The sequence below is a fragment of the Balearica regulorum genome, chromosome Z (assembly GCF_011004875.1).
Source record: "Balearica regulorum gibbericeps isolate bBalReg1 chromosome Z, bBalReg1.pri, whole genome shotgun sequence".
NCBI lineage: Eukaryota > Metazoa > Chordata > Aves > Gruiformes > Gruidae > Balearica > Balearica regulorum.
The window spans coordinates 31,182,216-31,210,132 of record NC_046220.1 but is presented as its reverse complement, the minus strand read 5'-3'; the positions used below and the strand labels follow the sequence as shown (position 1 = coordinate 31,210,132).

Genomic DNA, 27,917 nt, shown 5'->3' with positions numbered 1-27,917 from the left:
GCTAAGCTAAGTGAACTGAGAATGAACATCCAAGAACTGAGAAGGGACACCCAGCTCCCATAGGGGCGATCTCATGTCCAGTGGAAAACTACTGGGTTTCTGGAATCTCGTCATGGCTCACTCTAGAAGGAACCTTACTAAAAGACTTCAAAAATATAAGTAGGGGAAAATCTTAGGGTTTTCCTACTTACAAGCCCTCTCTACAGGAATTTCTGGAGAAGGACAGTTGGGTTTACAATTGAGACTTCAAACTGTTCACCGTATTCCTCTTTCCAGTTTCTGCTTTCTAGTATCCAGCTGACAATGCCGAGTGGTCCTAATGTAAACTGACATCCCAAAGGTGCAGCCTACTTAATCGCTTCTGAAGGGATAGTGCTGATTTAAAAGCCATAAACCAGACCTTCAGCAGGTTCTGTTCCATGCAGATGAATGTGGCGGTTTCATCCCTTGCACTTGAAGCACTGAAGGATTCATGCTTTTCCTGAAGAATTCACATTAAACTTGTAATTAAGGACACAACATCTGACTTGCAATACACCTTCAGGAGCCAGACTAACATCAGATAAGGAATATTCAAATTCTAACACTGAAACCTGGCTTGAGCGGCATCTGAATAATTGCATTTTTAATATTGAGATGAGACTACTCATCTGAGGCAACTTAAAACTGGGTGCTTAAGCATTCACAGGATCAGGAGTCAAGCATCTTTTTCAAATTACAGTGTAGAGCCTACAGATGAGGAAAGAGTATATTTTGGATAGCAAATGTCTGGCACAGCAATATCACGTATTTTCTCATAGGCAGAAGCTGCATTGCCAAACCAGAGCATCTCCCCCGGAACCCAGCAGTCGCTGGCAGGCCGGCGAGGCGAGGGGCACAGGCCTGGGGGGCGAGGGGGCGCAGGCCAACGGCTTTGGGGAACCCGTCTCGTACTGGAGAGGCGGTGAAAGGACGCCCGCGGGGACAGCGCGACAGGTGCCACTCCCCCACCCTGCGGGGAGCCACCGGGCGCGGAGGAAGGGCCTCATGACTCCCTCACCGAGCCGGGGCCCGGCTCCCTTTGTCCAGAGCCGGAGGCGGCAACAAAGGACAGCGCCGCCGCCGCCGCGGGCCGCCTCAGCTGCGCGGCGGGGAGGGAGGGGAGGGGCGGGGCGAGGCCTCACTCCGTCCGTTGCGCGCCGGCGGACAGTTAGAAGTGGTGGTGGGCTTTGAAGTTCAGGCTCCAGCCGGCAGCGTAGCGCGGCGCCTGGCTCGACTCGGATCGCGATTGGTCGGCGGTCGGTCACATGGGGGACGGCGGGAGAGCGTTTGGGGCGTGGGCGGGCTGGGCGAACGCCGGCCATATTGGATCATTGCGTGTAGCCTGCTGGTGGGGCGGGGGTGGAGTCGGTGTTACAGGGGAGGTGGTGGTGGCTGCGGCTGCTGGCTCGCTGCTCTTGTCCGTGTCCCCGCCTCCCCCCCCCTCCCGTCCCACTGCTGTTGTCTTGGTTCTCCTGTTACTGTCGTTGCGCCTCCCGCACGGTCTCCCTTCTGCCCACTCCACGTTCGTTCGTGAATCGTGCTTCTTGCTCCCGCCGCTTCGCCATGGCGGCCACTACGCCGGCCGTCCCGCAGCTGGAGATGCAGAGCCGGGGCTCCGCGACCGCCAGGGCGCCGAGCCCCACGCGCATCTCCCGGCTGCAGGAGAAGGAAGAGCTGCGGCGGCTGAACGACCGCCTGGCCGTCTACATCGATAAGGTGCGGAGTCTGGAGACGGAGAACAGCGCCCTGCAGCTGCAGGTTACCGAGCGGGAGGAAGTGCGCGGCCGCGAGGTCACCGGCCTGAAGGCAATCTACGAGGCCGAGCTGGCCGATGCCCGCCGGGCGCTGGACGACACGGCACGGGAGCGGGCCAAGCTGCAGATCGAACTAGGCAAGATCCGCGCCGAGCACGAGCAGCTGCTCGGCGGGTGAGCGGGGACGCCGGTGGTGGGGGGACACGTACGTGTGAGGGAGGGCACGGGTGGGCTGGGCCGGCGGCTGGACTGAGCGGTCCACGCTGTGGCGGCCGTTCGCGCCTGCCGGCGTGCGCCGCCTGGGCTTTGAATGAATGAGCTAGAGGCAGCGCTGCACCGCTCCGCCCCGGCGGGAAGCGTTGGGGCGGGCCCGCGGCGGGCTCGGCCCCGGCCTTCGGAGCGCAGCCGTGCGCCGCCGCGCCTGCCCCCCCCCCCCCAGCTGCGCCCGTGGGGACGGCGGTGGCTGGTCCCCGGCTGCTAGAGAGCCGCAGCCGTGCGCCCATCGCTCCGGAGAGCAAGCCCTCCGGCTGAAGCGGTGTCGGCGGCACCGTCGAAACTTCGCCCGAGTTCACCCTCACATTCAGATTAGAGGACTCCGGGGCTTGAGTCAGGATGACCCTTCACCACCACCCTCCCTCCCCCCACCCCCCGTACAGACAGATGACTGTCCTTAACGCTTAAGCTGCTTCAGGATGAAAAATGCAGAGTGATGGCAGTTTGCATAGTGGCTGTTGGGAGTCTTGGCTTTCTAAACGTCCTTTCTGAAAGATGTTAACTTCATGATATGAAAATACATGAGTAGATAAGTAGGGTTTACTTAATAACTACAATTTGTGTTCATTTTGCTGGATATTCAGATGTTACAAACGGTAGATCTGTAATCAGATAGCCTCAAGATTGCAAGCTTTATGGCACAGCACCAAGATCTCCACTCTTGCAATGAATTGATTTGTGCCGCTAGATTTTGCTTCTTACACATTTGATTCGATTCAGTTTGTTTATTTTCTTCCTTGTTTGTGTTTACCTCAAACTTGATTTCTGTTACTGCTGTTTTCCCTTAGCAAAAGAGAGCCTGTTCTGTTTGGTCTTTTTTTTTTTTTTTTTAGTAGTTAGATACCTTTTTAACTTTTGTCTTGGGACCACAAAGTTTGTCAATGGATTAGTGTTGGGGAAAAAATAGCAGAGTTAATGCATTCAATTGTTAATTTTGATTTTCAGTTAAATAAAACCCATAACCACCCATTTTCTATATTGTGTGACTGCACCATGAACTGAATTGAGAAACCAATCTGGCTGGAAAAACCAGTTGCGACCCTGTTCATGCTGTAGTACAGGTACTGTTGGACTGAGAGAGTAGTGCAAGAGAACGGCCAGGATTCACAAGAGTACAGTGTGCCTTCATCACTGTTTATAGCAGGATAGCCATGGCTGGAAGCTAGACTACTATGCAGACAGCCCTTTCAAATAAGGGTATCAGGTAATCATTAGATTCAAGTTGACAGTGGCGAGGTGAGGAATTAGGGCTTCAATGAAGATCTGTCTGTGAGTGGAGGACTAAAGGCAGTCTGGGCATGTAAGCTTTAATGTTACATAGGGAAAAAAGAGTCAGTGCAAATGGATTTCCAACTATTGGATATGTCCATGAATAATGAAGGTGAAACCAGGTGGTTGCTTGCAAATAGCTGGATTCTCAGCTAAAGTATCAAAGTGTGTCATGATGGAATTGGCACCAAACTCCTAGCTGTTAATTTTAGGTAGAGTGCCCTTCCTACAACAGTAGCGTGGCCTTGGCTGGGACTTCAGGTTACTGCATATTTCATGTTCCTTGAGAAAAGAGCTAAATAGACAATGCAGGCAAAGTAATGGAAGTCATGATCCTTAGGCATTTCATAACATCATCATTTAAGGGCAGATACAAGAGTAGAGCTCTCAGCTGCTCCATCCTGTAGCACGTTATAGACTGGATTAAGTTTCTGCTTTTGGGTGGAACTGTATCGTGTTCTCATTTGCAATAGCTGCAGACCGGGGAGAACGGTGGAGACAATGTGGTGGAGGAAAAATCTTGATGTGTAACTCGAGCAATTGATGCAACAGTGGTTTACATTGTGAAGTGTGACACAGCTGTGTTACGTAGTAACGTTGAACAAGAGCAGTTCAGTAAGTCAGGCTTACTGTTACTTTTGTGTTAGTCTGCTTATGGGTCGAGTTTCAGGATAAATTTCCACTGGTGAGGTGAATGTTCATTATGGGGACTTATTTAAGTGAACAGCAGGTCAAAATCCTGAGCTGGACTTGCCTGTTTTCTGATTTGTCATGTGAAGTAATCGTGCTGTTTGGGAAGCATGAGCTGGTGTTAATGCTCATTTAGGAAACTCCTTGTTTACATTTGTCTTTGGCAGGCTGAGATTTCACTGTGGCAGTTTTCCAGTGTTGTAGTACATCTGCTCTCCTGTAAGAGGAGACAGTGTGATTAGAAGTAACTTTGAAGGAAATTCTGTGGTTTATTGAAGGTATTAGTAAATGATCATAATAGTCATTGATTATCATCAATTGTTCGTAGAGTGTAAGCATTTATAGTAAATGTAGTTGTGGCAAGGAACTAGTTTTATGCATTTTTAATATTTTAGAGATTATTTCTCTGGATGTTTTGCTTTGTATTGTCAATTGGTCTTCTCATTTGTTCTGAAATTAGTTTCTGCAGTGGGATTAGGCTGTTAAATAAACAAAAGTAATAGCTTGGTATCAACCTCTCTTTCTTCCTCTGCTGTATAGCTTTCTTTTGTGCTAAAGATCCTAACAGGTCTGGGTGGGAGGGTAAGGACAGGACAGAGGTCTCCAGTGAATAATGCAGAGAGCTGGAAGCAGGAGCCCACGTGGCCAAAACCTAAATTCTGTGCTTTTGTCTGAGCTGTGGACCCAACTGCTCTGAACTGTTGGATCTTAGAAGTGGTAAGTAAAATGCCATGAAGGGACTGGATAACACTGGGCAGCAGAAAAGGGAAAAAAAAAAAAAATAGTTGAGTATAGAAGAGTCTGTCACAGGCTCTTGCAGTCTATGACTTTGCTAAGTGTGGTGCTACTCAACAGGAGCGCGATTAGCTAGTGCTAAGTCTGTTATGTAAAGCCTGCCATCTTGTGGTTATAGTGCTAAAACATCCACATATTAATTTTATTTCTACAGATTCTTTTTGCAAGCCTTTGTGCACACATCTCTCTTGAGCATGATGTTAGTTGCATATGCTTGCATGTAATCTTGGAAGAGCAGCTTTTAAATTTGAGAGTCCTTTTAAAATTGTGTGTTGATTTTTACATTAGGGTTTGAGTTTTTTTTCTGAGAAGCCTTGCTGCTGTTTCCTATAAGTAGTACAGTGATTAAACAAATAGTGAATGTATTAATGATTTAACAATTTTGAATCTTGTTCTTCAGAATCTTATCCAGGTTTACGTCTTCTCAGTTTAGTGGTGTGATTTCTGATTTTTTTTCACTTCTGCAAAGAGCAGTGTGAAAACTGAAGAATGTGCTAGCTGTTGTCTTATTCAGTCTGAATCTTTTCATTCCTGTAAAATGTTAATAGTTTGATTATAAACATCTAGAATTTGTATATGCTACTGCCCTTACTAGAGAAATGTGGGTATTCCAAAGAGAAAAAGAATCAACTTCAAGGTGGAAAAACTTGTGTTACACATTTAAACACAGCTGCTTGTGCCATTTAAAGGTCAACAGTAATTTTGATTCCTGATTATGGTTTTCCTTTCCCCTGTTTTTGATAGTAACCTGTTGTAGCATTGTTTGTGAATAATTAATTTAGGCTGAAGAGTGTGAGTTTGTGTTTATGTGGCATTACTTTTCTTGACTTCTTTGTTAGCATATGCCATTTTAGGAAATAAACACCTAGAAACTGACCACTTGTGTAGACACGAACACTAATTTGAGTGGTAAATTGAAAAACTTTTGTGTTTGCTTTCATAAAAAAAGACACGTGTACCTCTGCAGTTTCAGTGATGGCACAGATTATTGTATAGACAGGATTTGAGTATCTTTCCTCAGATCTGTGGAACTTTGCCATTATGTATGATTAGAAGTATGCTGCAAAGCAGTTCACTATGCTACAGCTTCTGCTTATGGAGGACTGGCTTATAGATAGTGAACGTCAATTTTCATTGAGAAGTTCATCTGTTAATTGGAAATAGGCTATTTGCAGCCCAGAGAGTGGATCTGCACAAGTTCCGGCATGGATAAAAGGCAATGGGCGTAATTTACTTGTTTCTACTCTATGGAAATAGCCTTCTGATGGAAGAACTTTCTTCTATTAAGATTATGGTGAAAGTAGAACAGTTTTACAGTGGCTAGCCAAAGAGAAAACAAGAGGTGCCTTTAATAAACACATAGTTTCCCCTTTCTGTGTATGCTTCTCATACTTGTTTGACACTCTGAGTTTCACCATATATTTAGGTTTCTACAGCCCAAGCAAAATATTTAAACTATTATTGTGTTAGATGAGAAAGCAGAACTAAGGAGTTGATTCAGAGTAAATTAAGTCAAGACAAAATGCTTTTGATGAGTGTCTCAAGTTTAAGGTTCAGATTTGTCCTGGTTCTGGCAAGGATAGAGTTAATGTCACAAGGAGCCAGGACAGGTGAGCCAAGCTGGCCAGGGGCTATTCCATACCATGTGAAGTCATGCTCACCATAAAAGGGGGCTAGTCGGGCAGGGGCGGGTTCGACTTGTGGGCCTGGCTCCCAGACAGTTCCACAGGTCCTTCGGTGGAGCATTTGGTCCTTTGGATGGTCATGGGATTGGTAAAATCATTCTCTGTTATCACCCATTGTTAATATTTGTTATCAGCACTGTTGCTGATTGTTTTCCCCCTCCCTTGCTGTCCCAGTAAACTGCCCTTATCCCAACCCTGGAGGCTTTGCCATTGTTTTTCTGTTCTACTCCCCATTCTGCCGGGGGAGGGGTGAGCGAGCTGCGCGTGGCACTTAGCTACCAGCTGGGGCTAAACCATGGCTGGGGCTAAACCACGTCAGTCCTTTTTGGCGCCCAACGTGGGGCTCGAGGGGTTGTGATAACGACAAGTTTGATGCAAGTGTGTTAAAACAAAGTTGTTATAAGCATTTATATGTTATTGAAACAGTCGCTGGTCATAATGATGTTCTGTTTGGTCACATGGCTCTGGTTTGTAAACCTGTGTTTACTCTGTAATTTCTGCGGTGCTGTTTATCACCTCTGGGAGAGGGATTCCTGTTCTCACGTTGTTGTATTGTGTGATAATGACTTATGATAAGATATCATTGACAGTCATGAGTCTGAGCTGGTATGTGTATGTGGCATTTCGGTCAGGCCCATACCTTGGTCAATATCTTTCAGAATTGATTAATAATTGCACCTGATCTATGGGGAAGACGGGGGGGGATACCTTCTCCCACTCTTTCACCTCCCCTTTTCCCTTTTGGTTGGTTACAACAATTTTTGAGTATTTTGAATACCCTTGGAATGTTCAGGCCAGTATATTCCTATTGCTAGGTCTCCTGAATGTTTTCCAACTCCTGTCCAGGCTTAGCAAAAATTGTTTCAAGAATATTACCCAGGGATCTTCCCCAAGGCTGAATGGTCAGGGCTGGCATGGCATGTGGGAGAGTATGGGCGGGTGTATAGAGACCTTTTCACCCCCAATGGTTTGGAGCTTCACTCCTGAACAATTGCAAGACCCTGATAAAATGGTAGAATATTTGAAAGGAAAATGCTGTGGGGATTCTAAGGAGACACAGCTTACTGTGCTGTGCTGGGCCCTGGCCACAATCTATCAAACACTGCTTGACAGTAGACAGCACCATCCAGAGGGAGAGAGGGGACCCACAGGCACTGCAGCTGCCCAGGCCCCCGCAACAGGCACTGCAGCTGCCAGGCCCCCGCAACAGGCACTGTAGCCGAGCCAAAAGATCAACCCATACCAGTATCAGTCGCCCCTATACACAAAAAGAAATAGACAAGGAAATCGGTTGGCTTAGTGAAGGATGATGATGAACCGGGACCATCATGAGAACAAGAAGAGCCAGAACCAGAAGTGATCACTCAATCCCTGTCCCTGAGTGAGCTGGGAGATATGTGGAAAGACTTCAGCTGCCTTCCAGGGGAGCACATTATTACCTGGCTGCTCCGCTGCTGGGATAACGGGGCCAGTAGCCTGGAACTGGAGGGCAGGGAGGCCAAGCAGCTGGGATCCTTGTCTAGGGAAGGGGGCATTGACAAGGCAATTGGGAAGAAGGCACAGGCCCTCAGCCTCTGGAGGCGACTCCTGTCAAGTGTGAGGGAAAGGTATCCTTTCAGCAAAGATGTCATATGTTGGCCAGGCAAGCGGACCACTATGGAGAGAGGTATCCAATATCTGAGGGAATTAGCTGTGCGGGAGATGGTTTATTATGATCCAGACAACACACAGTTGCCCACCGACCCCAATGAAGTCCAGTGTACCTGACCCCCGTGGCGAAAATTTGTGCGAAGTGCACCATCATTGTATGCCAACTCACTGGCAGTAATCGACTGGAAGAGTGAAGAGGCACCCGCGGTGGACGAAGTGGCTGGCTGACTCCGGCCATATGAAGAGAGCCTTTCTTGCTCCCTCGTGTCGGCTGTGGAGAAACTGTCCCAGGACGTCCAGCAACTCAAAGAGGATATATCGTACTCCCCACCTGTACAGACCCGTATTTCAGCTGTTAGGAGTGTTTTTCTGCTCCAGAGAGGGCATATGGAGCATACACACCATGAGGTATCCTGTGGTTTTACCTGCGTGACCATGGAGAAGACATGAGGAAATGGGATGGGAAGCCCACCTCAACCCTGCGGGCACACGTACATGAGCTACAAGGCAAGACAGCTGTACAAAGGGACTCTTCCAGAAAGGATGCTGCTCCAGTTTCCACCGGGCAGCCCCCCCAGACCAAGTGGAAGGCCAGATCGCACTTCTGACCCTCTTGAAGGGACTTCTAAGTCCTTTTTGCAAGAGGTGAGTAGTGAATATGATGAGCAGGATTAGAGGGGCCCTGCCACCAGCCAGGTGGAGGAAAGGGACAACAGGGTGTATTGGACTGTGTGGATCCGATGGCCTGGCACATCGGACCCACAGGAGTACAAGGCTCTAGTGGACACTGGTGCACAGTGTACCCTAATGCCATCGAACTATGAAGGGGTGGAACCGATCTCTATTTCTGGTGTGACGGGGGGATCCCAACCGTTGACTCTGTTGGAGGCTGAAGTAAGTCTAACTGGGAATGAGTGGCAAAAGCACCCCATTGTGACTGGGCCAGAGGCTCCGTGCATCCTGGGCATAGACTACCTCCAGAAAGGGTATTTCAAAGACCCAAAAGGTTACCGGTGGGCTTTTGGAATAGCTGCCTTAGAAGCGGAGGAAATTGAACCATTGTCTAGTTTGCCCGGTCTCTCGGGGAACCCTTCTGTTGTAGGGTTGCTGAGGGTTGAAGAGCAACAGGTGCCAGTTGCTACTACAACTGTGCACTGGCGGCAATACCGCACCAACAGAGACTCCCTGGTTCCCATCCACAAGCTAATTCGTCAACTGGAGGGTCAGGGAGTGATCAGCAGAACCCACTCACCCTTTAAGAGTCCCATATGGCCAGTGCGGAAGTCCAATGGAGAGTGGAGGCTGACGGTAGACTGTCGTGGCCTGAATGAAGTCACACCGCCAATGAGTGCTGCCGTGCCAGACATGCTGGAACTTCAATATGAACTGGAGTCAAAGGCAGCCAAATGGTATGCCACCATTGATATAGCCAATGCATTTTTCTCGATCCCTTTGGCAGCAGAGTGCAGGCCACAGTTTGCCTTCACTTGGAGGGGCGTCCAGTACACCTGGAATGGACTGCCCCAGGGGTGGAAACACAGCCCCACCATTTGCCATGGACTGATCCAGACTGCACTGGAAAAGGGTGAAGCCCCAGAGCACCTGCAATACATTGATGACATCATTGTATGGGGCAACTCAGCAGAAGAATTTTCTGAGAAAGGGAAGAAAATAATCCAAATCCTGCTGCAGGCTGGCTTTGCCATAAAACGAAGTAAGGTGAAGGGGCCTGCGCAGGAAATCCAATTTTTAGGCATAAGGTGGCATGATGGGTGGCGTCAGATCCCTATGGATATTATCAACAAAATAGCAGCCATGTCCCCACCAACCAACAAAAAGGAGACGCAGGCCTTCCTAGGCGTTGTGGGTTTCTGGCGAATGCACATTCCAAATTACAGTCTGATAGTAAGCCCTCGCTACCATGTAACCCAGAAGAAGAATGATTTCAAATGGGGCCCTGAGCAATGACAAGCTTTTGAACAAATGCAACAAGAAATAGTTCATGCCATAGCTCTTGGGCCAGTCCGGGCGGGACCAGATGTAAAAAATGTGCTGTACACCGCAGCTGGGGAGAATGGCCCTACCTGGAGTCTCTGGCAGAAAGCACCAGGGGAGACTTGAGGTCGACCCCTGGGGTTTTGGAGTTGGGGATACAGAGGATCCGAGGCCCGCTACACTCCAATGGAAAAGGAGATATTGGCAGCCTATGAAGGGGTTCGAGCTGCTTCAGAGGTGATTGGCACTGAAGCACAGCTCCTCTTGGCACCCCGACTGCCAGTGCTGGGCTGGATGTTCAAAGAGAGGGTTCCTTCTACACATCATGCAACCGATGCTACGTGGAGTAAGTGGGTTGCACTGATCACACAACGGGCTAGAATAGGAAGCCCCAGTCGTCCAGGGATTCTGGAAGTGATCACAGACTGGCCAGAAGGGAAAGGTTTTGGAATGTCGCCAGAGGAGGAGGCGACATGTGCTGAAGAAGCCCCACCGTATAATAAACTAACAGAGGATGAGAAACCATGTGCCCTCTTCACTGATGGGTCCTGTCGCATCGTGGGAAAGCACGGAAGGTGGAAGGCCGCTGTATGGAGTCCTACACAGCGAGTTGCGGAAGCTGCTGAAGGAGAAGATGAATCGAGCCAGTTTGCAGAGGTGAAGCCATCCAGCTGGCTTTAGATATTGCTGAAAGAGAAAAGTGGCCAATGCTGTACCTCTATACTGACTCATGGATGGTGGCCAATGCCCTGTGGGGGTGGTTACAGCAGTGGAAGTGGAGCAACTGGCAACGCAGAGGCAAACCCATCTGGGCTGCCCCATTGTGGCAAGATATTGCTGCCCGGTTAGAGAAGCTACTTGTAAAGGTACGTCCTGTAGATGCCCGTGTACCCAAGAGTCGGGCCACTGAGGAACATCAGAACAACCAGCAGGTAGATCAGGCTGCCAAGATTGAAGTGGCTCAGGAGGATTTGGACTGGCAGCGTAAGGGTGAATTATTTCTAGCTCGGTGGGCCCATGACACCTCAGGCCATCAAGGAAGAGATGCGACATATAGATGGGCCCGTGATTGAGGGGTGGACTTGAGCACGGACGCCATCTCACAGGTCATCCATCAATGTGAAACATGTGCCGCAATCAAGCAAGTCAAGTGGGTAAAGCCTCTGTGGTATGGAGGTCAATGGTTGAAATATAAATATGGGGAAGCATGGAAAATCGACTACTTCACGCTCCCACAAACCCTCCAAGGCAAGTGTTATGTTCTTACAATGGTGGAAGCAACCACTGTGTGGCTGGAAACCTATCCTGTGCCCCATGCCACGGCCCGGAAACGGAACACTGTTCTGGGTCTTGAAAAGCACGTCCTGTGGCGACATGGCACCCCAGAGAGAATTGAGTCAGACAATGGGACTCATTTTCAGAACAACCTCATAGACACCTGGGCCAAAGAGCATGGTATTGAGTGGGTCTATCACATCCCCTATCATGCACCAGCCTCTGGGAAAGTTGAAAGGTGCAATGGACTGCTAAAAACTACCCTGAGAGCAATGGGTGGTGGGACCCTCAAACACTGGGACACACATTTAGCAAAGGCCACCTGGTTAGTTAACACTTGGGGATCTGCCAGTCGAGCTTGGCCCATCCAATCAAATTTCCACGCCCAGTAGAAGGTGAAAAAGTTCCTGTAGTGCGCATGTAAAATATGTTGGGTAAAACAGTTTGGGTTATCCCTGCTTCAGGCAAAGGCCCATCTGTGGGGTTGCTTTTGCTCAGGGACCAGGGTGCACTTGTTGGGTGATGAGAAAAAATGGGGAGGTCCAGTGTGTACCCCAAGGGGATTTGATTTTGGGTGAAAATAGCCAATAAATTAAATTGCATGATGTTAATAGCTATATACTGTATCAATGGTATGACCATAAGAATCACCCGAAACTAATGAAGGATGGACTTTGAAACTGAACAAAGTGCCATGGTGATGGAACTAAAACTGACTTCAACTGGTGCCCAGAAACTTTATCGAAAAATCACATCTTTGACATCCAGACTGTGAGCATGGACCATACCAGATACACTGGCTGTGAAAACTCCGGATGCAGCGTGCAACAATCCAGCAGCACGCACCATTGCCCCTGCTCTGAGAGGCTGTAATGGCAGATGGAACCCAAAACCATGGACTAAATGAAGTCGACAGACATTTTAGAGCGATAGCCCATAGAGTAAGGCAATGAGTTCTGTAAAATAATCTGGGCATGACGTAGATGGTATGGAATAAAGGGTTGATAATGTCCTGGTTCTGGCAAGGATAGAGTTAATGTCACAAGGAGCCAGGACAGGTGAGCCAAGCTGGCCAGGGGTTTTTCCCTACCATGTGAAGTCATGCTCCCCATAAAAGGGGGCTAGTCGGGCAGGGGCGGGTTCGACTTGTGGGCCTGGCTCCCAGACAGTTCCACAGGTCCTTCGGTGGAGCATTTGGTCCTTTGGATGGTCATGGGATCGGTAAAATCATTCTCTGTTATCACCCATTGTTAATATTTGTTATCAGCACTGTTGCTGATTGTTTTCCCCCTCCCTTGCTGTCCCAGTAAACTGCCCTTATCCCAACCCTGGAGGCTTTGCCGTTGTTTTTCTGTTCTACTCCCCATTCTGCCGGGGGAGGGGTGAGCGAGCGGCGCGTGGCACTTAGCTACCGGCTGGGGCTAAACCACGTCAAGATTGCACCTTGTTTTATTAGTCAGCAGTCTACTTTGGGGGCATTTCTAGACATTCTTACCACTTTCTCTGATTTATTCCAGCTATGCAAAAAAGGAATCTGATCTTAATGGAGCTCAAGCCAGACTTCAAGAGTTTGAAGCAGCCCTCAATTCTAAAGAAGCTGCACTGGCTACAGCCCTTGGTGATAAGAAAAGTCTGGAGGGACAAGTTAAGGATTTAAAAGATCAAATTGCACAGGTGAGAAGAAGAAATATTTAACCATCAAGCTTTTGTCAGCAAATAAGGTGTTTTTATAAATAATACATCCATACTAAGAGCTGTCATTCTGGTAAAAATACAACTTCATAGTCAAAAACTGGATGCAGACCTATCATCTAGTCATAACTATAACAAACTGTCAATGTTGAAAGTAGGAATGAGTAGATGTCTGTGTCCGGTATTGTCCAGTTTATCAATAACATGAATGGTGGAATAGTGTGCTTTTAAAATTGCAGACTCTGACATTGCAAGGGATGGTACTTATGTTGAACAAAGCAGGTCAAGAGTCAAAAATAAACTTGGCAAATTCCAGAACTGTTTGAGGAGAGACTGACTTCACAAATACAGATGACAAGTAACAGTTTGTGATTCTCTCTGCCCGCCTTTTGATTCTGCCTGTGGTTCTCCATCTTCTGGGCGTCTGGTAGAACAAAGAGGAAAAGAAGTCTTGTGCTAGTTTTGTTAACCCTTTAAAACACATGATATGTGATCTTAAGCAACACCACCTCAAGAGAATGATTGAGGAGACCAGGAAACTGGTATTTGTCATGTAGAAAAACCCTAAAGTTTTGGAAGGAAAATGGGTAACTAGCTTTAAAATGCTACTTAGCAATGTGAAATATCTAGAACTTGCTTGTGTAAGCAATTGCAAAAGGCAGGGGGGAACATTAGTGGTGTAAATATTGAATTTGATTGACAAGTTCAACCATAACATGTAGTTAGCTGTACTTCCAGGTAGCTGAGGTCTTTGTGTTATGTGAGTATTGCTACATAATTATTGTGTTGATTCTTTTATTTCTTAAAGCTTGAAATTTCTTGCACTGCTGCCAAGGAACAGCTTGCAAACGAAACCTTACAGAAGGTAGATCTTGAAAACCGTTGTCAGAGTCTCATTGAGGACTTGGAATTCCGTAAAAATATGTATGAGGAGGTAAATGCTTTAATTTCAAAAATTCACATTTTTAAAGGGAATATGACAGCTGAGGGGTCATTCTAGAATACTAAAATAACTTAGCTTGGGAGGGACCTCAGGAAGTCGTCTGATCTGAACTCCAACTTCGAGCAGGGTTTACCTCTATTCTAATTGGAAGATTTCCAACTTTTTTTGTAGGAGAAATGTGATAAAATATCTTCATGTATCACGTTTCGTGTTTAAATTGTGCCCATAGTATTGCAATGTACACATCTTTTCGTAGTAATGAGAAAGGTTAATATCTTGCATAATCCCTTTATGAGAAATAAAGTGGAGAGGGATGCTCAAACAGATGCTATGGACTTGTTCTGTTTTTTAATTTCATAACTTTCTAGGATGATTTCAAATAATAGAAACAGAAGTTGATGAATATTTGTCTTTTAGAGCTTTTTCTTGCTACCCTCCCTTTCACTTGTAGTACTTGAGGCTTTCCAGGAGAGACTTTAGTGCAGTAACAAATGTACTTAACCATACCATCTTGTTCCATGTGCACGTTTCCTTGCTAGTTGTATTTTCAGCTTTGTTCATGTTGGAATCCTTTTTTCCAGAGACTATGGGCAAGCATACAAATAAATGGGGAAGATGCTGGTTTGTGAAAGTAACCATTTTATTTCACAGTACTTTTGTTTTGTGCAAGCATAGTAGATATGTAAAGAAAAAGGGGATGCATTTCTAAAATTTAATCATATTTAGGTCCAGTTGTTGAAAATGCAGACAACTCTCAGAAGGAAATGTGACTTTACATGCTGGTGGTATCCTAGCTCTTATTTCAATGACGGGCTATTGCAAGATAAGGTACTATGCAGATCAGACTGAGGACATGGCCCTGTGTGTCTACTGAAAGTTTCAATGTCAAACTAATCTAATACTGATCCACAAGGCTAGCTAAAATCTGCATTGCTGTCCATGCAGTGGATAGTATCCTGAAACTTGTGTCTCATTTACTGAATGTTACTTTATTTTTCTGTTTTTCTTAGGAAATCAATGAAACAAGAAGGAAACAAGAAACTTGCGTAGTTGAAGTTGATTCTGGGCATCAAATTGAATATGAACATAAACTGGCACAAGCCCTTCATGAAATAAGAGAGCAGCATGATGGACAAGTGAAGCTGTACAAAAAGGAGCTTGAACAGACTTACAATGCCAAAGTGAGAAGAACTTTTCATACAGTTGTCTGATATACTTTACTTTTATTTAATGGAAAGATACCCTAATTACTTGCATTTTGGAGGATTTTATTATGGAACTTGGTTTAAAACTGCCATGTTTTTGAAAGTCAGTTTGCATTTTCAGGTCTCATTTTGTAAGCAGGTTTAATCCTCAGAAAGTACAATAATAGAAGACTAGGAAGCATCGTGTGAAGGTGAACAGTGGGGAAAAAGTGATTAGTACTGGGCTTACTATGAATTCAAGGAAAGTTCATGTATTATGTATCAACTGTAACGTAGTCTTGAGGATCAATAAGGTGTCCCATAGTTTGTATAAAACTTATTTCATAATAGGGCTTGCTGAGCAGAGAGCATCCTGTGTCCCCTGACCATGTACAAAACATGTGGAAGTCTTACTACACCAAATTGATTTCTACTTTTCACTCCTCTAGAGAGGAAGCGTACTCAAGCTGAAATGAGCTATATTTCATAATTTCCTTCCTCTGCTATGATTCAGCATTTCTGTCAGGAGGGATCCTGATGTCTTAACTGAACCTGGTTTCTGTGGCTACACTTGTTGCAGTTAGTATTTTTAAAAACAAGGTAGGATGTTACAGCAGTAAAGTTGATACAAACTGAATTTATTAGCGTAGTTTTCAGTCTTTCAATATTTACAGTCTTAGCAGTGTACTTGTCTTCAGGACTTCAATCTAACCTGGAAAAACTCACTTAAAATAAGATCTAGCCAAAAATATTTGTTTTAATATTTTTTTAATCTAAAAATCCTTTCATAATTGAGGCTTCCTTATTGTCTCTCTTCAGGAATACTGTTTCTGTATTTTTGTACTCTTTTATTTTTAAAGTTTTTTTAGATTCCATTTCATGTGCAACTACAAGTTCAATAATGTGTGGTGCTGCTCAAGTGGATGTGGTAGAGTTGAGCAGGAGTGATGCAGCTAGTTTAAAATTTGAGCTTAAAGTCGTGATAGAACGAAGCAGTAGTGACTCCTGGCACTGGTACTGTAATCTGAAGGCACATTACCAATTTGCTTATGTTGGCTAAAATTTATCATAAGTTTGCTTGGTTTTAGAGAATTGATATTTTCAGTTTAGCTTCTTCTATTTAAGCATAATCGAGTGCTACAGTAATTAAATATTTAAAACGAAACACTGGCCAGCATGAAAACTGAACTTAGCAGTCCAATTTCAGTTACATCTAAAAGAGAAACTTAAGTTTTTAATCCTAGAATAAATATTCAGAGGATTGTGATCCCAGGTAGGGCAATTCAGCATGGTAATTGAGCCAGCATATTTAACCCCTAAAGAAAGAGATGTTTCATTGTTAGAGCTACAAAGAGGAACTTTGTGGCTTAGTCTTTTGCGTGGTTTTTAGTGACTCAGTTTTCTTCTATTAAAACTTACTTTGAAACTGGTATCTTGATCTACTGCAGCTTGACAATGCTAGACTGTCCTATGAGATGAGCAGTTCTTCGGCCAACTCAGTAAGAGAAGAACTGCAGGAAAGTCGCATACGAATTGATAATCTGTCTTCCCATCTCAGCAGCCTTCAGGAAGAGGTAACAAGCTGTTTGTGACTCTTCAGTCTTGCTAACTACAATTGTTGTTTTTTATATTAAGACTTCCTTTCCATTAACTCTTAAGTATATTCAACATCATGACTTGAACTGGTCTTCTGTTCTTAGTGTCTCCTTTCAACAAAGTTGAATTTTTTGTGCAGTATCCTGTTACAGAGTGAGTATTTGAGAGGTGATGCAGTTAACTGTCTCATGTGGGAACTTTTGTGGATAGATGGGACAATTTTAGACAAGAGCTCTGTATTAAAACTTCTTGACATTCTAAGCAATTTAGTTCTGTTCTGTAGTAATTAGACAGCCCAGCATAGGATTGTACAAAGTAACATTCAAAGCTGGAATATGCAGTCTCTGTTTGGTGTCTCTTTTCATCCTAGATCCAGTTTGCATCTAGAACGTAAAAAAAAAATAAAATCTTACCCGAATTAAGATAAAGTAGGAGGCTGAGAAATTGCATCAAATAACTGTACTTGAGCATTTGTAGAGGAGGGTCTTGAGCAGAAACTAATTATACTTAGATCACAGAGCATATAGATTACACTCGAAGTATGACACAACCTGTGACAAGCCATATGTTCAGTACTAGCTTATTTGATGGGAGTAATATCATGTGCACTGCAGTGGAAAATCTAGAGTGAAAATTAGAAATGTTAGGAGTTGGTTTTGAAGCGGGCTTTTGTAACTTACCAATCAGTTGAAAATGCAACAAAATAAATATTTTTTTTAAAATATAAATATTAGTAATATTTGGCTTTGATCCTTTCTATGATACATTCTGAATAGTATTCCTCCTGTACAGTAGACTCTTGTAGGACTTAAATTCTGGGTATTTCAAGTGAAGAATATAAATGCATGGGATGTTTTTTCATAATTTTTGAAGTAAGTTGGCAGGCATAATGAATGTGCATGAGGCTACACAAGAATTGGATTGAGAGTTTTGCCTAGTTAGATCTTATTTCTGCCCTTAGATTACCATCATCTTTCTTGTGGTGCTTCAGTCAACAGGCGTTTCTGAGGTTGTTTTTCCCTTCTTTCTTTTGTTAATAACCTGTATTCTGTTGCTTACTTGGGAGTGACAGCTAGGTTCAGAGAACTTGCTTCTGAATTTGCAGAGGTGTTGGTTGTTAACTTTAGGGCTATCAAAATCAACTTCTGCCAGTTTGATTGTGATTGTGCACTAAAAAAAACATTTTGCTGCTCTGGGTTTTTTTTGCTAGTCATGTCAACCCAGTACAGTTTTTGTTTTCCATTTGCTAGCACGAACTTTAGCTTTCTTCTCTTGTAAGAAGACACCTGTCTTGTCATTGATGCTGGTCTGGTTTGAGTTACCAACATGGAGCTCTGTAGTAGTTTCTACTGGGATCTTCCATGTGACACTCAATTTCTTTTATTAAATTCCTTATCTGGCTCTTAACATTGACAGTTACACTGGTCTTCTGCATCATCCTTTTAGACTGCCTGTTTTCATTGTCTCTAGACTATGATGACATCTAAGTAGAGTGCCTGCATAGCAAACTTAGTGACTTAACCAGACAAGGTGATTGTGGGGCATTAGTTCCTCTGTCCTTTAATTAAAAAAAAACCCAAAACTCAAGAGACTGTCAAACAGAAGAAAGCATGGTCAGGGAAAGTAAACTTTAAAGCTGTCATCATTTGGCCTTTCTTTGATAAACATTCCCTTCTGTACATACAATATGAAGTTCTACTGGCTTGATGTGGCATTTAAAGTATGTCACAAATTAGCTTTCTTCATGGAACACTTACCAATGTACTTCCAGCAAACCTTGAAGGCTTTGAAAACTGGCAGACAGGCTTTCACTGACAACAACCCCTATTTCCCTTAGAGGAACTTCCTGCCAGAATTCAGAATTGGCAGCAGTAAATTGAAGCAGGAAGTAGACATCTGAAAGGTAAAGAGCAGTTACTGCAGTATCTGACGTACCCTGAGCTGCACTTCAATTTTGTGTCCTTTCCAGCACATCTTAAACAGTTTGACTCTTAAGCTCAGTTCTTCCTGACTGAATAAATTCAGGTGTAGTAACATATCTTCAGATCTCAGAAAAAATGGAGCAGGTAGTTGTGTCTCAAAGTATATTGTGAGTTTCATTGGAACATAAGGTGGTGTGTTTGTAGTAGATGAGGTGGAGAACAGGAAGTTGTATATGGGTGAGTTTGAATTCAGAAAGGGGGTAGGATGCTTAATGTTTTTAATCTGATGTTGCCTGAATAGCAGAGTGCATGAAGGTTTGGGTGAGCTTTCCTTTGCACCGCTGATATTTTCAATGCTTTCTAGACTAGAGCATGGCAAGGTAGAGTGCAAGAGCTTGAGGACAGCTTGGCCAAGGAACGGGAAAACTGTCGCAAAATACTGGCTGAGAAAGAGAAGGAAATGGTAGACATAAGAAAGCAGATGCAGGAGCAGCTGAATGACTATGAACAACTTCTGGACGTTAAACTGGCACTCGATATGGAAATCGATGCATACCGGAAATTGCTGGAGGGTGAAGAGAAGAGGTATGAAAGAATGTAGGAACAAATGCTGGTATCTGTGTGCTTCCCTGACTTTTCTCATTCTGTGTTAAAAGGCAGTTCTTACTGGGAATGCATTCACTAGGTGCTTTACTACAGTTTCCAAGGCACTCTCTGTTTTTGCCCCCTCCTGTCTGACACTTAGACTCCATGAGACCAAGCTGCTTGAGTATCAGACCAATAGCTCTCAAGGGAACAAACACCATTCTTCTATTAAGATGCAGCAATTGAGGAGGTAATGAATTGTCATTTGTAGGTCTTTGGTGTACGTGTTTACTATTATTTTTCAGTGTTGTGGTTTAATCTGGCAGGCAGCTAAAACAATCACACAGCTGTTCACTCTCTTCCCCCCTTCCAGTGGTATGGGGGAGAGAATTGAAAAAGGAAAAGGAAAAAAGACTCGTGGGTTGAGATAAAGAAATTTAATAGGACAAAAAAAGGGAAAATAATGAAACAAACACAACCAGTGATGAACAGCACAACTTCTCACCACCTGAAGTCAGTGCTCCACAAGACTCTGAGCTGACTTGCCTCCAAGCCCACCCCACAGTTAACATGGAACATGACATTATAGGGTATGGAATATTCCTTTGGCCAGTTTGGGTCAGCTCTCCTGGCTTTGTCCCCTCCCAGCTTCTTATGCACCCCCCACCTTATTGTTAGCAGGGCAGTATGAGAAGCTAAAAAGTTCTTGACTGCTTGGCAACAAGTAAAAACATCAGTGTGTTATCAACATTATTCTCATCCTAAATCTGAACCACAGCACCATACCAGCTGCTAGGAAGAAAAATAACTCTATCCCTGCCGAAACCAGGACAGAGTTAATTACAGGGTTATTTGTTAGCCAGATTTCTTTAAGTATTGAATAATTTTAATAAAGTAATAGCTATTAAGATTGCCCAGCTTATCAGCTAGCTGCATTTTCTACATCTGACCACAGAGCTGAACAATACTGAGAATTTTTGCTTGATAAGTGACAGCTGTCATTTAAAGTAGCTTGTTACTTCATTGTTTTCTGAATTACATCCTGCTAGTCCAGGTTGATTCCTCTCAGGTGTAGGGATGAAACAGCAAAAGCTCTTGTGCCATTGGGTTTTTGCATAAACTTCCTACAATACAGTGGCTTAAGGCATGCAAAGAGTTGTTTCTTTACTTGTTCCATCTACTGCAGTCTTTAACAAATGCATAGAGCTGCCTTTATGATCTTAATGTCTTTCAGTATTCTATGCTCCGAAAGCATTAAACAGCTGTTTGACAACATTTTATTCAATTCTTCAAAAAGTGCCTAAGGCTTCACTTTTTCCATGTAACATACTTTGTTTACTATATTCCTGTACCTTTTTCCTGTATAATTCTTTGGGGAGGAAGAGAGTTATAAAAAAAGGTGGAAAAAGTAAAACCAAAGTGTGCATATTTCTTCCTTTCTTCAATGTAGGTTGAGACTTTCTCCAAACCCATCTTCCCGAGTGACAGTTTCACGGGCTTCTTCAAGCCATAATGTGCATACAACCAGAGGGAAGAGGAGGAAGATTGATGTGGAGGAATCTGAAGCCAGCAGTAGTGTTAGCATTTTCCACTCAGCTTCTTCCACTGGAAGTATCTCTATTGAGGAGATAGACGTTGATGGAAAATTCATTCGCTTGAAGAACACCTCGGACCAGGTTTGAAAAGGCACACATCACAACTTTACAATGGACTTATTAGAGGTAGAAGTAGAGGTATCCTCAGCACCCTTTTTGCCCTCAGGCTTCATGGTGACCCTGGAGCTAAAGCTCACTGTATAAGATGGCACTAAGAAAGTAGTGTGTCACAAAGTCAGCTTTAATACAGTATTCTGGATTGATGATTTCTTCCTAATGATTTTTAATGCTTTTCATAGCAATTATTTTATTACTAAGTTGCCCGCTAGCCACCAGAGTGTTACATCACTCTCTTAAGAGTTCTGCCTTGCAAAATGATCTGCAATGATAATATTGTCACTGATAAGAAATAGTGCAGACATTAGGTTACTTGAGAGGCCTTTTAAGAACTTTCCTTAAAAAGCCCCAAAAGAAATACATAATGATACAAAATAAATGTAATTAACTGCCTGTGTCCTTTGTATTTGTGTATACCTTCTCTAAATGAGTTTTCCTTCTTCCTTGGCTGCATCCACAGTTTTTAAGAGCCCTCAGTTCCCATGCCAAAGCCACCATTATTGTGGCTACTCAGATTATTTCATTCTGGGAATAGGTTGGAACTTGTATTGGGGGAACACACATATCTGTTTATCAAAGGGTACTCCATTTGAGTAATAATCAAAACTTTTCCTTATGTTCCCCTCAGAATGATGCTGTTATATTCAGTACGCTTCCCCCCTGCCCCTGTCTCTCCCTGCCTGCCATTACTTGTAATTTCTGCTTAAGAAAAAAAGTCCTATGCTATATGCAGTTCTGCAAGTCATCACAGGAAGGGTTGGAGAGTGGGAACTATAATGTCTTGAATCCTTTGTCTGGGAGAAGAGAGAATTGAGCATTATCTCATTAGGACACCAGAATTATAAGACCTAATTTCTTGCAGCCTTGATTTCAGAAAAATCTAAGTAAATCTTGCCTTGCTCTGTGCATCAGCTGTGTGTGGAAATGTTAGCTGCATTCTTTGCTTTCAGTGACACATAGGCTTTTTCTGATGTCATCAGATCCACTAAAAGGCAGCTCATCTTGATGTTTTAGATGACAAAGATTGGTCTGGTTCCAAGTGTCTTGGTCCCCTCTAATCAAGAGACTGACAGACTCCTCCAGGTGGTGATATATATGTATCTTAATTACCTGCCTGAGGTGTTGGCTGAGAGTGCCTGGTTCATTTACTGAATGTACAAAACCTTGTCTAGACAGCTAAGGGTTGAGATGACTAAATTCAGACAAATCAAAGACTACTTCTAGAGAGTCAGGACCTGTCATTTTTTTCCTTTTTGAGGGTTTTTTTTTTAAACTCAAACTCAATTTCCCCCACCCACACGTTGTGTACCACAAGGGTTTTCCCCCCGCCTTTATTTAATTTAGGTATACATTCATTGTTCTGTGGAAGGACCATGAGTTCTATTACCAGTAGCCACAGATGGTTCATGGTTCTAGCACTTTGCCAGGGGTCTAGATTTGAGCAACTGTCTGTAGTGCAGTGTAATAAGCTGTACTTGAGGAATTTTCACAAGTGTTCTGACAGTTTTTTATATATATATATATATAAAATAAAAATCCTCTTTAAGTATGGTGTGTTCTGTTGCAATGACCAACTGAATGTCAGCATCCATTAAGATAAACAAGACTTTATTTTAGATGATCTTAGCTGTCTGTTTTCAGACTTCAGTGGCAAGTGTTTAATGTTTGGAAACTGTTGGTGGAAGAATTTAAGGATCTACTCTTGCTTTGAAATAGTCATACTGTAATCATGACTTCTGTATGCTTTTCTATTAGATTTGGTAGTGCTTTTCAAGTAGTTGGTAGGCAAAAAATTGAAAGAAAAAATAATGTAGGTCTTGCAAAGGAGTATGTAGTGGGAAGTATGCATATAGAGAAACACATTTTAAGACGACTGACAGGAATATCTTGTTTTCTAAGAAGCCTGCTTGTCCTTCTGTGTTTCAAAAATGTATTATACATTTGTAAGGGATTTTAATATTTATTTATGTATTTTTCTGGACCAAAACTGATGCAAATTTTAAACATTAGTTAATATAATATCAGGACTGAAAAGCAGGATGCATTAAGCTTTAACTTGAAATGAGAGGTGAGACAAATGTAACTAAAATGATTCTAATTGCGTGCTGAAGATCAAGTGATAATAAATGATTTTACTGAAGATGTTATGTGCCTCATGGCCTTATATGTAAAATATCCTACATGTGTAACAGAAAATGACTATTGCTGGAAATTTTTTTCCCCTCCGTTTTGATTAGGATCAACCTATGGGAGGCTGGGAGATGATCCGAAAAAAAGGAAACACTTCTGCTAGTTTCAGATATACCTCAAGATATATACTAAAGGCAGGCCAAACTGTTACAGTAAGTTGTCAAGCTTCAGCTGTTCAGTTGAAATGGGCTTTAGGCTAACTTGTGTGTGTCAGTAAAATGCAAGGGTTTTAGTTTTGTCCTTTCTGTGTAGTGTTTAGAAAACAATCACTTATTACTTGCATTGGGGCATGAGTTGTATCAATTGCTTGGAAGAAGTTGGACAGAGCCACACTTTCAGAAACTTACTTTCTATATGGAAGGTTTATAATTTTGATTGTAAACAGGTGCATTTACATATTCAAAAGTCTCTGCATTAAAAAATGTGGGAATATTTTATTATAAGAAACTTTGGAGGTAGGTAGGCAGAGACTTGTATTTTCTTAACTGGAGGAGATTCACCAGTGTCACTTAAATGGAACACACTAACTCAATAAATAACATCTAAATAATAATGCTTGTGTGTGACTCTTAACAGATCTGGGCTGCAAATGCTGGAGTAACTGCCAGCCCTCCCACTGACCTCATCTGGAAGAACCAGAATTCTTGGGGCACTGGTGAAGATGTGAAAGTTGTACTGAAAAATTCTCAGGGAGAGGTAAAGTATCTCAGATGTATTTGAACTTGTCTTTTTGTGGTACCATCCCCTGTAAAGAGGCAGGTAAAGTCATTGTTAGGAATTTACATGTGAATGCGCATGGGTTTTTTCTCTTTTTGCTATGCAAACAAGAATACCATACCCGTCTGTCTTAACTGCAATTTTTGAATGTAATCTATTGAAGCATGTGAATTTTTTCACCTATGTTGGGTATTAGTAGTAGAAAGTAGTAGAAAGTTGTTCAGACACTGCCCACATGCCAGGAATTGGGCAATGCCTTAGAATATGTTTTGAAAAGAAAGAGAGATCTTCAGTGATTTGTCTTTTAAACACAGAGTTTTAAAGAAAACTAATTTATGGGGGTGGGGGAATGTTACAGTGAAACTCACTTTAAGCAATAAGGCATTGATTCTAACGTGGGAATTAAAACTTTGGGTAGGACAGTCGCTGTGGCATCTTGGAATTGGAAGAAAATATTTAAATATATTAAAAAAAGCAGAATTTGGAAGAACTTGAGTATCTTGCTAGAAAGACTGTTTTTAATCATTAAGATGGTTAAAACTAAGGTGTTACGCTAGATATGCACAGTACTATATTAAAAGTATATGGACAAAATGAGTACAAGTACCTTTCCCGACAGCTGGAACTCCATTTCTCAAAATCTAAGTAGATTAGCACCAGATCTTTAGAAGAGCCAAGTCTTAAAAATAAAACTGTGTTGCAGGAGGTTGCTCAGAGAAGCACTGTCTTTAAAACAACTGTACATGAAGGGGAGCAAGTTGAGGAAGAAGCAGCTGAAGTTGTGGAGGAAGACGACCTTCACCACCAGCAGGTATCTTAGGTTAACAAGGTTATGTAGATTGAAAAAATGGATGTGTAAGTCATGAATTTTTGGAGAAATACCATACCTGTTTGGGTGTGGTTGTTCTCTTATTTTTGTTTGTTTAATCAGTAATTTTATGAAAGCATGAAGCCGTGTTACTAAAACCAGTATAAAAAAAGTAATACTTCACATATTCCCTTGATGGAAAGAAGTAGATTTTTCTTAAAACACAGTTTTAAAGCTTAAAGATTTGGGGATTTGTTTTTAACTCTTCATAATAAGATTTTCCCTAGGACAATTGTTTATGGTGAAGTTTGTCTTAAGCAGGTACACCTAAAGTTTTGAGAACTTAAATCTCTCATTTCCTCTGATAGAGGAAATGAGAGATTTAAATATACTGTCAGAGAAAATCTCTTGCATGCTGAAGAAATGCAACTCTGAAGGCAGTGGAAAAGTGTGAACTTGCAGTGGCAATATAAAATGTTTTGAAATACAAGGGAAAATACTGAGATATAACATATTTGATTGTCCACACATCTTAAAATCAGTTAGAAAAGGTAATATAGAACAGTAATTAAGTGTGCATATGTAAACAGACAAAAATTGGAGAGATTTGGCTGTGTTGGAAGTGATATATTTTCACAGCCTTGGTTTTTGGCCTACAACTGAATCATAGCTATATGGCATTTAATAGAGTCAGGTTTTTATTGCAGTTATGCAAAAGCACTGAAGTGCATCCAGCTGCTCCTGTGGTTTCTGGGATCATGTAGTTCAGCTAAAGTATGTGTCTCGGTAGCTTTATTTACAAAAATGTTACAGAGAGATTAGATATCTTTAGACAAAAACTCTGAAGGCACTTGTATATGCTCCCTGCAGTATTCATTACCTGTCTAAACTCAATGCTTTCTGACTTGAGATTCAAATACAGTAATTACCACGGTTGTGTTTTTCTTGTACCTATCCTCCATTACCTCTCATAGGTAAGGATATCTAGCATTCTTTACTTACAGGGGATAACAGGTTATACCGCTTTGCATGCTGACTCTTGCTTAGACCATGCCAGGTTAATAATTTCATATATTAAAAATGTACAGTATATTATTTTGAGTTGTTAAATTTTTTACTCCTGGTTTTAAGATGACTCTTTTTCTATTCATAACAGACAGTCCCAAAGACCTCTAACAGAAGCTGTGTGACCATGTAAACTTCCAGTCAGCCAGGTTTTTCAAATCATGGTAATCCTTGCCTACAGAACAGGCCCTTCTCAGAAGCACAACTTATTTTTGTATTTGCTGTATGTGAATTTTTTAAGCTGCGAGTCTGATGGCCTTAATTTTTTTTGCTGCTGAAAAGGAAGTTTTGTAAAAGAAGTATCTGTAACTTTCTCGCAGGATGTGAATCGTTGACTCTGAACAGTGTACTGTTTGAAAAATGATGTCACTGCCCCCCAGATTTATATGCCAGTCTTTTTTTACTGAAACCTTGCTGGAATAGAAATATTCCAGTGTGTTTTGGGGATCTAGTTTTCTTACACCACTCTAGACTAGCCAGTTGCTGTTGACCTCTTTTTATATTTAGGTGCTTTCGGGAAAGGGAAATGCATTTTCAATACTGTGAACTCTTTTGTAGTGGAAACTTTTTTCTTCCTGCAGAGCAATCAAGGCTATAAAACTTTTTTATAGAAAAGAACAGCTTTGTTAAAATACAACCAACAAAACCAAATGAAAACAAAAAAAACCTACACACAAAAAGAACGTAGCCCAGCAAATCATGTAAGAACTCAGAGGATGAAGGATGCAGTAAAACTCCTTATTGGTACTCTTTTCCTTTATTTAGATTTCTTAGTTAGGGGGAGGATTTGTGTTAAATGTGTTAGTTGTGGTGTTAAGATTAAATTTTCTTACATAATTTTTTAACAAATAGAAAGCTGTTTTAATATTGTCTTGCTTGTTTACAACTTGTAGGAACAAAACCAAGTCTTGGGAGCCTAGTCTACATTTGTATGGAAAACAATTGTGATTTTGTCAATGTGGAAAGTTTTTCTGTCTCTTTCTGCATTAATCTGATGTCTGAAAAGCTTTGAATAAAATATCTCTGTTTAAGATGTTATAAAGTAAAGCCTTTGGGATTTCTTTCTTCCTAGAAAAGCTAAAAGTTGAATGAGTGTTGAATGCTTGAAACTGATAAGCTTTGAAGCTGGCGAAACATCCATGTAAATGGAACAGTGGCCATTGACTTGTGACCCATCATTTAGAAGAAATCTTTCCAAATTGATATTTGGAAAATTAATTCTTTAGAGCTTTTTTCCAAACTCTGTTGCGTAACTGTTTCTGCATTGTCTTTGCTCATCTGTTAATTCATAGAATCATAGAATCTTTAAGGTTGGAAAAGACCTCTAAGCTTAAGTCCAGCCGTTGACCCAACAACACCATATAGAATCATAGAATGGTTTGGGTTGGAAGGGACCTTAAAGATCATCTAGTTCCAACCCCCTGCTGTGGGCAGGGACACCCTCCACTAGACCACATTGCCCAAAAGCCTCATCCAGCCTGGCCTTAAACACTTCCAGGGAGGGGGCCTCCACAACCTCTCTGGGCGACCTGTTCCAGTGCCTCACCAACCTCACAGTAAAGAATTTCTTTCTAACATCTCATCTAAATCGACCCTCCTTCAGCTTAAACCCATTACCCCCTGTCCTGTCACTACACTCCCTGATAAACAGTCCCTCACCAGCTTTCCTGTAGGCCCCCTTCAGGTACTGGAAAGCCACAATTGGATCTCCCCAGAGCCTTCTTTTCTCCAGGCTGAACAATCCCAACTCTCTCAGCCTGTCCTCACAGGAGAGGTGCTCCATCCCTCTGATCAGCTTCATGGCCCTCCTCTGGACTCTTTCCAACAGGTCCATGTCTCTTCTCTACTGGGGCTGCCAGAGCTGAACACAAAACTCCAGGTGGGGTCTCACAAGAGTAGAGTAGAGGGGCAGGATCATGTCCCTCGACCTGCTGGTCACACCTCTTTTGATGCAGCCCAGGACACGGTTGGCTTTCTGAGCTGCAAGTGCACACTTCCAGCTCATGTTGAGCTTCTCATCAATCAATACCCCCAAGTCCTTCTCCTCGGGGCTGCTTTCAATCCATTCCTCGGCCAGCCTGTAGTCATGCTTGGGA

At 42.9% G+C, this 27,917-nt stretch overlaps 1 protein-coding gene across 1 annotated transcript; it reads left to right on the top strand.

Moving 5' to 3' along the window:
- Positions 1-1,337: 1,337 nt before the first annotated feature.
- On the top strand, positions 1,338-26,487 carry LMNB1 (lamin B1). The gene is made up of 11 exons (XM_075740170.1): positions 1,338-1,949; positions 12,925-13,081; positions 13,908-14,033; positions 15,053-15,223; positions 16,675-16,800; positions 19,109-19,329; positions 20,780-21,005; positions 23,279-23,383; positions 23,808-23,927; positions 24,652-24,759; positions 25,913-26,487. Exons 1-11 carry the CDS (start codon positions 1,585-1,587, stop codon positions 25,952-25,954), a joined length of 1,767 nt encoding a protein of 588 aa, XP_075596285.1. The 5' UTR covers positions 1,338-1,584; the 3' UTR covers positions 25,955-26,487.
- Positions 26,488-27,917: the final 1,430 nt, after the last annotated feature.